Consider the following 11,885-nt stretch of genomic DNA (forward strand, 5'->3'; position numbering starts at 1 on the left):
ACATCTCCTGCCATGCATGTCTGGAATGGCAGGAGGAGCAATTGTACGGATCATGCATTAGATCCCATCGTACCTTTACCTGCTTGTGTAGAGGGGCCCTAACATGCAGTATGGCAACATGAAATAGTTTTATGGTATTCGTAAGTATTTCAAAGTGTAGGTAAGATGTCTGCAAAAAGAAAAAAGGGATCAAAGTACATAGATGGGAACTGGGTAGAGGAGGATAGAGGGGGACACCTTTGGTACCTGGCCACTGAGCTGGTGGTGTATTTGGAGTTACGGTTTCATCTAAGCTTGCTGCTTTTAATGAATGGCGCTGGGTAAGCAAGAGTGTTTGGTACACTGTTCCAGTGAACTGGTTTGCTTGTAATGAGCTGTGAAAAAAAATAGTGTTATTTTACATAAAACAACTTTGAAATCGTGTTTTAAATTAACCTAATACAGAGGTTCCCAAACTTTTTTTTTATTGTATATACCCTCTTCCAGATTTACCAGCTGCCCACATAACCCAACCAGCATGTTTTATATTTTAACCCCTTAAATGCCAATTATAATGAAAACAAAATCCACCATTACACTATTTCTCCCACATACCTCCCAGGGTTGTCCTGCATGGGGGTACGCATGCCTGTTTGGAAACCCCTGATCCAATACATAATCCTCAATGCGACAGTTCTACACTTAGTTTTCAGGTATAGAGTCTATATCAGTGTTCCCCAAACTTCCGATACCTGGGGCACACCTCCTGGATTAAAATTGGTGGCACACTTCACTCGCCAGTCCCCAAGCTGGATCTGGTCTGCAGACCCTGATCCCACCGCATAAGGCCAGCATGGCCAGGGCCCTGATCCCACCCATTTTTTCACAACACACTTCCACCACTCTCATAGCATGGCCTTTGGGAATCACCAATCTATATAGTATAGTGCTGGTACAGCGAGCTATTGGTTTAGCAGTGCTCCAAAATCTGCTTTTCTTAGATCTTTACCTGTAGCTGTGGCCACCACAAAGGCACTGATAGATGCAAGCAGAGAGTGATGCTGCTAAAGTATGCATTACATATATCTGGAAAACAAAGTAATTATAATAAAGATTACACTTCAAAATGAACATCTGTATAGACTATAGAGCTCTATTCAATAAAATACAGCAGCATACCAAACTCAAGCAAGTATGGCATAGATACCTACTCATAACAGTCATAAGAGTATAAACTTACACATGCTGCTTAAGCATTTAGAGACCTAAGTCTTTCTGAATACAAAAACACTATTACCAAATACATAGTATTAACTAGAAATTTTCGTTTGTAGTATTGATAATAGTTAAGTGTATTATATTTATAGCAGAACATGCACACAAACAGCCAAGTTCAAGAACTAATCATCTTGATAGTATCATCTTCCAGGAGGTATAATTTAAATGTATTAGAAAGAAAAACAGCATTAGAATTGCTGACTCTTAATTAAAAGTTAGAGCTGAATTAAGAGCTGCAATGAGGTTTAATGTTATATAGACTTACACTCATTAAAGAGTTTCCAGACTGTCAAAGAACCTATTTATTAGTTATCAGCAAAATGGAAAATACAGAAAAAGCTAGATTACTTTAATAAAAATATTTACTTTGTTATTCTGGACATCTGGATGAGGTGGTGAATCAAGGTCTATTATGGCATGTAGTATATCATGGGTCAGGTTACTGAGATGCAGTAATGGATTGGCCACCACTGTTTTGGCACTGGCTGTACAAGCAAATAGAAGTGGTATAGAATTCTGTTCTCGCAGAGGACTGGAAGGAATTTGTATAGATTGTTCCTTAAAAAAAAAAAAAATCAAACTTATTTCAGCAATGTAGTAAATGCAGATCAACAGTGTTTGGTGTTTTTTTTAACTGAAATGTTAAGGATAAGGGTTTTTTTTTACATCATTCAAATTGGGTTTATATAAATTCTGAAATCATGTACAAGTAAAACTGAGTTATGGTTTTATAAAAGCCAGGTACATATTATGATATCAAAACAAAAGAGGAACATTACATGTCTCAAATTAAAATTGTATTTAGAATGCCTCTGCAACAAAAGGAAAGTTCCTACCTGCTGAGATTCTTGTAAAAGTAAAATCAATTCCATCCTCACAGATGCCAATCCTCCACCATGAGATCCATGAAGTATACAGTAACTAAGGAACATTCTCAGGAGTGACTGGTATTTTAGAAGCCATTGCCGTCTTGTTAGAAAATTCTCTCTCTGAATCATAGCTTTTTGTTGGTCAGGTGACTCTTCAGTATTTTCACTTAATGCAATTTCGTCTACCACACTAATCCCAGATTTCATCTCCTCTACTTCAGCACTGTAGTCACAGGTTTTTTGAAGAGCTACCACTTCCCTTTCAAGCCAATGATAAAGCTGGTACCTCAGCTTCCCACCATCTACCTCATAACCCGTTGACAGTGTACGAAGCTCTACAGTGAGAATTTTCAAACATGCTCTAAACTTCAAATGTGCTGAAATAACATCTTCAGATGGACTTAAAATATCAGTTTCATCAAGTGCACTGAAAGATCCTGTGTAGCTGGAACTAGTTTCATCTAACTTTTCACTGGTCTTGGGTCTGGGTTTCAGCTCTTTCATTATAAGAGAAGAATCTTCACTTTCCTCATCTTTGTCACTGTCCCACTTTAGTTCCAAAGGTTCATCTTGAAATACTAAACTTGGCTGGCTCCAATCAAAAGAAAGAGCTGAGCTTGACTGCTTATCAGATGAAGCATCTGAAGGTGATCCTAAACCATTTAGAACTGGCTGTGACCCATCAACAAGAGAAGATCTATCTTGAGCTTCTAATCTTACTGGAGAAGATGGTGAGTAGTCTTTACTACTATCTATTAAGCTAGGAGTTCTACAAAAAGACTTCGAGTTCTTGACCACTTTTGGCATCTTTGATAACACTTCCAGAGCCAACATGGGACAGCCAGTTTTTAAATGAGCATATGCTGTAGTGAAGAATAACCTTCTTTCCCCTAGATTGATTTTATCTGCTAGTCCATTTTCTACAGTTAAGCATATGCGTGTGGAAGGTGCATCAGAAGAGCCAAAATGGCGTCTCAACAGGAGTGGGTGCGTCCTTAGATAGTTATAGAAATTAAACACTGCAGGGTTACAACTTGATGAGGTATGTCCATCTGTAGATCAAAACACAACAAGGAGACAAATTCTGTTTAAAATGTTCATCTACAACATGCATACAAACCCACCACATATACCTCAATCCAAGACGACTCTGAATTTAGAATGACAACCCAAAACTTGGATTCTAGCCATAAAAAAGTTATAAACGTGTTATACGGGTAAAAAGTGTGTGTGTGTGTGAGGAGAGGGGGAGGAAGGTAAGGGGGGTAAACCAGCAGCTGTGGTTCCAACCCTAACCCAGGTTTGGGGCCAGAGCTGCAGCAGCTGTCCACCTTCCCACTACCTTTTACTAGAGCCCAAAACAAGGGGCTCCCCGCTCCCGACTTCAATGGAGGAGAAAGCGTCATCTTGGAGTCAAGTAAATACAGTAATCAAAAGTCTGAATAATCTGTGTAATATAGGATGTCCATATATTTTTAAGTTTGGTGCTTTTCCCTATTCGCACCTTCACTTTGCACGTAAAGTACCTAATTCTAGAGACTGCTTTTAGATGACTACGGTATCCCATTCACTACCTATTCCTTTACTACAACAAATGGTAGAACTTTAACAACCTCAGTAGGAGCAGAGGTATGCCCTCAGTTTGGAGAGACTATTGCTCAATTTTGCTTACTTTTACATCAGTTCAGATACAATAATTAGAACTCCAAGTCTTATTTTTTGCAATAGAAAGTAAGGCTATTGCCTTCACTGTGTCATTATCAAAGTGGCATCTTCTGAAAAATGAAAATAAATGACTAACTGTTCTAGTTCATCTTATCAAGAATTTTTAAGCTCTAAAATGGATGACAGTGGAAATCATAAGGTAGATGTTATGGTTTCTTAGCTGTTCCTCTCCTGGGAAGACTGCTCCAAAAAAGTACATTGCAAAACTTCTTAGTAACACAATTTTATAACATAATACAGCTATTTAATCATAATATTTATAATGTTCATATATCATGTTTATAGCAATACTGCACAAAGAAAGGAAAATGGATCAGCGTAACAATTACTGTTTTTAGTATAACGCTAAAGTAGCACTACTAATTCAAGAGACCAATGACTATTCAATCAATATTTTGGGAGATATTGTTCCAAAAATGAACAACAGGCATCACTGGAAAGCTGGGAGCATAGGTACAGGCTGATCTGCACATGCTACAGAAGCAAAACTAGGAGGAGAAATGGAAGCCTTAGTGTTTTGGATAGCTGGAGTAGAATCTGTTGCATTATAACCACAGCCCTACCGCATTAAAAAGTGATGCCTATCAAGAGTCAAATGAGAAATTGATTGCATTTAAAAATCGACACCAATTATAAACTCAGAATCATTTAATATTGAGATTACAGATGAGAACCTGTCCAAAAACAGTTACAGCCAAATGGCAGGCAATTCCTCATTAAGGTGGAATTATATCAGCAATTTAGAAATGAACTAGAAAGGATCAAAAATAATATTTTATGTTTGTAAAAACCTGGCTTACAGCGTCACAGCCATTCAACCCTGAAACACTTTACAAAATGGACTAATTGCCACTAGGAAAGTGACCTTTCAAGTAAAAATTCTGGGCTAGATTTACTGTAAGTATTTAGGAGTCTAACTTGCATAGGAAGTTTACGGACATGAAGTATTTCAAAAGCTTTAGTTAAAACTCAAGATCACGGGACATTCAGGGGCATAATGTCAGAAATTCTTAAACATTTTAAAACTTGGTGTTACAAGTGATCTTTCTTGACTCGCAATAGGTTTAAAGAGTCTTCAAAACTAAAAGATATGAATTTAGTTTTGATGGCTTCAGAGACTGGCATGAAGTATTCAGAAAGGCTCTGGGAGAGTGTTTATGTCACAACACATTTGCAAATGTGTGAATCATCCTGGTAGATGCTTCCAAAGTAAAGACTACTAATACTACACAAACTAAGTAGCATTATATATCTGGGGCTAAGAGAAGGAACTAAAACAATCAAAATAATGGTCCTTGGGTTGGGATGAAAAAACTATATTAACTTACATTTTTAACCTTATGATTGCTGTTGGAAAAAACAGCTGAAGATGACTCTTTTTATTAATTTTTAGGATTTGTATTACAAAGCTATTTCATTTACACTGGTTCTGCATGTTCACATTCTTAAACAGGAAACTGGTTAAGAGCACATTCCTTTTCTGCTCATGAAAATTATTCTTGACAGTTATACTATAATCTGGTTACAAACATATTTTTAAATATTACTAAGGCCAATTTTACCAAGCTGAAAAATAAATATGCATTGCACAATTCATCTTTATAACGGATTAAATGAGGTCTAAATTTACAACACAAATACCCAATTAAAATGAATTGGATAGAAGATATTTAGATACTTACCACCATCATCTCCAATAGGCTGCTTAATTAGAGTATCAAGAGCCCTCCTATAATCTTGCAAAATCCAATAAGCCATACTTCGTAGAAAGGGATCATTGTGTATGCTGGATGAACTCTCTTTCCCGTGAAATGAACTTCCCAAAATCCTCTTCTGTAGTATAGATTTGTAAGTACTGGATACTTCAAACTCTGATTCATAGAGCCTTGATATTACAAGAGCCAGCTGAATATCATTCAGCTTTTCAAGGCAGACCTAATTTACAAAAGAAAAATTAAGGGGAAAAAAAAAAAAGACTTTTGGTTAAACAAGCCACTTTTAAACAAATAGTTACTGACAGGACATACAAGTGAAACATTGATGTAAAATAGTGTTTGAACAAAAATTGAGTTTTAAGTTTGCTAACAGTCTGATAGAAAAATGTCACCAGAAAATGTCATCAGTACCACAGGCCAGGTTTGAATTATTAAATGTACTCAACAAATATTTAGAGACAAAAATCTCAAATGTAGTACATGTGGCAGGAAGAAAAATGCAAAAAAATAAAAATAAAAAATTGAGCAACAAATTCTTGTGATTACTAAGTTTGAAGTAAAATTCTGATAAAACACTGGTCCTCTGAGTTAGTCAGTATACACATAACACTTCATAAAGCTTTTTCTGTGTGCAATAAGATGTACTAAATGAGCCTCATTACCCTCACACTGAGTATGTTTTACTCCTAACTACTGTGAGATCAGAGCCAGATAAACGCTTTCCTTGTGAAGGGGTCTCTACACTTGGGAGACAAGTTACACCAATTACCAAGGGGGACACACTTTCAGATTCAACAACCCCTCTGTTTCCTCTGTAACACTAATAGTTGAGAAAAAATTATTAAATGCATTTTTCAACTGATGTGCAAATATCAGAGAAGTTGCACATAAGACATTCAACAACATGGAAAAATTAGAGATGAAAAAGTAAAATACAAGTTCAGGTTTCAATAAATACCTAGCTTAGTATAATCCCCAATATACTGACATAAGACATTTCACTATTGTGATGCACTAAAATCTCAGCTATTTTTGTTACCTCAACTGCATCTTTTAAATGACCAGCCAACAAGAAAAATGCTGCAGAATGTTCAAAACGCTGTTTGCCCAGCAAAGAAAAAGCATTCTTTAATGCTGCTTTACGCCATCTATCTTCAGTAAAATTGTTTCCAAAAAACTGTGTCATCTTAGCTTCTTTTTGGGACCTGCCAGATTTTAAAAGAATTAAAAACATTACCATGTTATTAGTTTAATATTTATTCAAAAGCTGCCCCAAAATTTAATTTATACAATTGCCCAAATATGAATGTAAGATTTTAGATATTAAACATTTCTTAGAAGCATATCAAGTACTAACACAAAGATCCATTTTTTAAATTGAAGTGGTGAATATTCTTGGCAAAGGAATCTTAAGTTTTTAAGCCTTCAAGTAGTAGAACAGGTGAAGACCTTGCCTGTATCCCTTGAAAAGTCAAGGCTAGTAATTTGATAATTACTTGAAAACGTTTGGCTGATTTTAGACTTGCAGATAAGCATATTTTTAGGCATTCATCAGAACCAAATTTCTCAAACTGAAGTTGCAGAAATAACGTATTATCTTCTGATGACACCTCTGACTTCAACATCTCTCAAAAGGAAAATACCAGTACTTCACATTCTTGTTAAACACCAAAATGAGAGCATTTTCATGCACTCTTAAGCAAGATGTTATATTTTAGTAATTAAATCAGCCATTGATGTATAATACCCGAGTACATTTAAAAAGCTTGGCTCTCCCGGGTAATAGTAAAAATTCTTTTTTCCAATCAAGAAACAGAGCACCATGGATATAATTCTGACAATGCAACGGTTTTTTTTAAATTAGTGCATTTCACAATTGCCCAGCATTTTCAATTACCATGGTAAATTTGGACAATGAAAATAAAGAAGCTTATTTGTCCCAAGTGAGCTCTTAAAATTAACATGCAATTCGAAGAAAGAAAACTGTATTTAAAGGACATTAAGGTTGCAAAAGTCAAGTACTCATAATGCCAGAATTAAGGCTGCCTTGGCCAGCTTGTAAATGCATTATGGTACAGGTAATTTTCATGGTAATATTTTTTTTTCCTAGAAGACATGTTTTATTCCAGACAGCATGGATGGAATGCTAGATCCAACTCAAGCACCCCTCTACACGTTACAGGGGCTGGGGGTGCTGCCCAGCTAGATGCATGAGGCTGGGAGTAGGATGGAGCCACAGGAGGCTCATCCATGGGGCACTGGGGGGGGGTAGCTCTGCACCACTGGACATGCCCCCCAAATTTCACACACGGCTGCTTGCTGCAGCCTCAAGGCTCCCCACCCTGCTACCTTTCCCTTGGGAGCCCTGTGCCAGCTGTGTGCCCCCTGCCCTCCTGGCAGCAGTGTGGGCAATGCAGAGTTGTGCTTTCCACAGCTGCCAGGCAGGCAGGGGGCATGTGGCCAGCATGGGGCTCCTGGGGCTAAGGCAATAGGATGGGGAGCTCCAAGCCCACATAAGGCAGCCTACATTTGCACCCCCACACTCCGGCCATGGCAGGGAGGGGGTGGGGAGGAGAGGTGGGTATGTGTCCCTTTTCATTTTGAAAAGGTGGTCACCCTAAACTTAGATCATCTACATGTGCAAAGTACCTATCTCTAGGGACCTACTGAATTCAGGGAGGCTGCCCCCCAATTTGACAGTCCGAGTGCAGCACTGGGTGCCATTTTTGCAGCAGTGTGTGGTGGCACCTCCTCACGCCTCTGACTGGATGAGGGGTAGGACTTTCAGGGTCCCTCAACCAATCAGAAACGGGGTAGGACTCACAATACTTGTGCACCACAGCTGCAAGACTCTGTGGGACCAGCAGCTCTGGTCTCCCAGCTGAGAGGACTCCCAGCCATGGGTACTTGATTCTTGCCAGTGCATGGGGAGCCCAGGATCAGGTTCCCCCAGTAGTGGCAGTAAGGCTCAATGGGCTCTAATGTGCAATCCCACAGTTGCGCCTCCTGCCATGCACATCATGGGAGGAGGCACATACGGTATGGCAGGATCTTGTATTACATCCAACTTCACCTTTACCTGCATGTGTAGAGGAGCTACCTTAGAGTTATGTTTTCTAATTGAAGACTTGAGACATGAAATCCACTTTTAGAAAATTGGACTACTATATATGCTAAAACCATTTAAGTTAACTGTACATATGTGCATTACAGTCACTGTTTTGGAAAAAATCATTTGTCTTGCATATACTTTAAACATATCTATTTTGATACTTTAAGAATGTACAAACATTATTAAATACCAGAATGCTTGGGTATATGCATCCTGCTGTAAAAATCAAGTTTGGAGAACAATTTTCTTGAATTATAGGAACACAATAGAATATAAATCCATGAAACTTTTTCAAACAATTAAAACTGAGTTTGAATAGCATCTAAATTTAAACTTTTGTCAAGATGTAGTAAAGAACAATTTGTTATGGTGACTACAGCAACGGAACATAATAGTAAAGGAGACATTTTTGCTGTTTTAGTATCGATGCAGACACGTTATCTTTTTAAAAAAAGGATAGGACAATAGACAGTTGTACGTAATGGAACTTAGACTTTACCAAGAGTACTTTTCTTGAACATCTCCTACCTGTATAATCCCCAAATCACAGCCTTCTTTCTCATCGCAAGGTAAAAAATGGCTGCATCAAGTGGATCGTTGTTCCTCTGAAAGGCTGCTTTAGCTACCTGTGAAGAAAGTTTCTGCTGAATTTTTGAATGCAAAAAAAAGGATTTTTTTTATTTCTTTATGATTAATTAAAACAGTCCCTAATCAAGTCAAGTTTGTATCCATTTCACTGTTTCATGATAAAAAATGGTTTTGTTTACTTATGATTATTAATCAGTTTATACCCAGTCTTTAAAACCGAATGTGTGGGCAAGGACTTGGGCCAGAAACAGTGCTAAACCATAAGAAACAAACAGATAAATCATATGGGTCAGATTCTCAAAATATCACGTAAGTCCCATAATATCCTCTTATACAATCATATTTACTGCAAGTGCATTTTCCAAGTTCTAAAAAAGTTTGGTTCATGTTGAATACTAAGGATTTGCATCTCAAACTTCCCTTTTTACTGTGTAATATTGTATAGTTTACATGGATTTTCAGCAAATCCATTCAATGTTGATTATCAGTTTGTCCTATAAATCGAAGGAGGCAAAAAAAGTGTCACTTTCACAAGTTCCTTTCCACTTTTTCAAGGTAAAACAGTAAATATAGTGTTATTCTTAGTAGTTTTTACATTTAATAGAAACACAATTTCAAAATTCAGTATCAACAGACTTGGAGCACACCTTGAGTGCAATATACATGCCCAGGGAATTCCATGATACTGGATTCTTGGGCCTACCTCTGCAAGTGGGAAACCTTGGCCAGTCCCCCTGCTGGTAATTCAGGACCTGATCCTGCACACCCAGGGATACCCCTGCAGGGGAATTCCTGGTGTGCACAGGATTGGGCCCTTGAAGCACAAAGAACACATGTCTACTCACACTCTTCAAATAGGACTCCTATAAAGAAGACATCCTGTCTTAAAAAAAGTAAAAGAGACATTCACCACAAAATAGCAGCATAAATTAATACCATCTTTTGTCAGAGCCACGAATTCAGGCACTTGGGGTATGACAAAGAACAGAAACATTTGTTTTCTTTTGCTTTGCACCACCAGAAAAAAAAATTATGGCAGCACAAAGGTGATGTCTGTTTTCAGCCCTTGACATAAGAAACTAAAATAATTTACTTATTTCTGGCCCATACAGACGGTCAGCAGAAACCCGTGTTGCAGTAGAATGAATGAATGTATGCAACAGCAGGGCGCAATACAGCACTGTCTATCTGACCCTCCCCATCCATTTGATATCTGTTTATGTTGCAAAATTTTAGCATCTTTAGTGAAGACGTGGGTCTCAGTTAGGCTGCTATAACTATTAGCTAGAAATGACAAGAACTAATTGCCCTGACTGAATTCTAAAAAGCTAGGTGAAGCTGGTAGAAGGGGGCAACAACTCAAATCAGAGAAAAGAAGGGTCAGATAAGCAGCTCTCCCTAGCCCCAATCAGTCAGTAACAGATGCTAAAAGCTCCTTTAACCTGAATAATGGGCAGTGAAAATGTATGCTGAATTTAACCTTGGAAGACTGAAAATGTAAATTGTGACACAGCCTTCTTTTTGGAATGTTTTATGCATGTTTTCTCTCATTGCAGAAGGAGAGGAATTAAAAGCCCTTAACTCTTGAAAAAGAGTAATTGCAATTTCTTATGAGGACTAACTTGCTTCTAAATCCCTGTGACAATTTATTAAAACAACAGCTTCTAAATAATGCATCCTGTAAGCATTTGGTACCTCATTAATCTGTTTTCATGGAAGATGTACAGTAGCCTGTTTCCTTCATTTTTGCCAGGTCTGTCAGAGTTAAACTATACCCCTCCTCAGTAGGCATCATTTCTTAACATGGACTATGTATGACATTTAAGAGCGCTGAAGCAATGTTGAAGCCTCTGTGCTAAAAATTACTCGACAGGTTGTATCCGAATATTGATTGATCATTTATGAAATTTTGCATGCTTTGTGTTGTGTATTCCCTACCAAACAGTGCAGAATCAAGCATTCTAAAAAATAAATCAATCAAGTTTTAAACATATTTGAAGATGCAGTCTGATCTCAACTTAGTGAAAAAAGATCTATAGAAAGGGACAAGATATGGAAGCATTTTCCATATGTCCTCCTTTGGTATCATCCTCAACATAAAATCCTTACCTTTAAGGTCCCTACATCACAAAATACCTGCAAAACTTTTAATTAAACAAACTATGTTTAGCTTAAACTAACTGGTCTTCAATCAGCTGCATTTACCTTCTCTATGCATCTGCGCAATGTGTGGATATTTCGAACCCACCATCCTACACCCATGGCTCTGAGTTCTGACCAAGTTGGATCTCCTTTCTGCATTGCAGGAAGCATGTTCAGTAGTTCTTCTTCTGCTACTGAATGAAATGCCCAGGCGAAGTGACTAGTAGATAAACCTAGGTAATCACACAAAATAAAACATCCGTTAACAAAAAACTATCTGAAATAGCAAGCTGAAAGTTCAAAATGCAATTAAATGCTTTGTTTAATTCTGATTTTTAACCAGGCAGCAATAGCAATAGCAGGCTGTTGAAATGATAGCAGGTACCACATAAATCACAGTACAGGAACTTTGAATTCCTCCAGGTGGTTCTTTGCAAGTCAGTAGATACAATTAAGGGTGCATACAGGGGAGTTCAG

The 11,885-nt window shown here is 37.7% G+C and overlaps 1 protein-coding gene across 14 annotated transcripts in view; it reads right to left on the minus strand.

Moving 5' to 3' along the window:
- DMXL1 (Dmx like 1) overlaps positions 1-11,885 on the minus strand; it is a 116,712-nt gene that overhangs the window by 54,465 nt on the left and 50,362 nt on the right. For all 14 annotated transcript variants that reach the window (XM_025215890.1, XM_014524852.2, XM_025215882.1 and 11 more), the window contains 8 exons: positions 11,472-11,641; positions 9,207-9,304; positions 6,606-6,771; positions 5,534-5,786; positions 2,094-3,178; positions 1,624-1,815; positions 989-1,065; positions 247-374 (listed from right to left, as the gene is read on the minus strand). In XM_025215890.1, the coding sequence (XP_025071675.1) occupies positions 247-374; positions 989-1,065; positions 1,624-1,815; positions 2,094-3,178; positions 5,534-5,786; positions 6,606-6,771; positions 9,207-9,304; positions 11,472-11,641 (2,169 nt within the window). The remainder of the gene's footprint in view (positions 1-246; positions 375-988; positions 1,066-1,623; positions 1,816-2,093; positions 3,179-5,533; positions 5,787-6,605; positions 6,772-9,206; positions 9,305-11,471; positions 11,642-11,885) is intronic.

This window comes from Alligator sinensis, unplaced genomic scaffold, assembly GCF_000455745.1.
Source record: "Alligator sinensis unplaced genomic scaffold, ASM45574v1 scaffold418_2, whole genome shotgun sequence".
In the NCBI taxonomy this organism is placed as follows: Eukaryota; Metazoa; Chordata; order Crocodylia; family Alligatoridae; genus Alligator; species Alligator sinensis.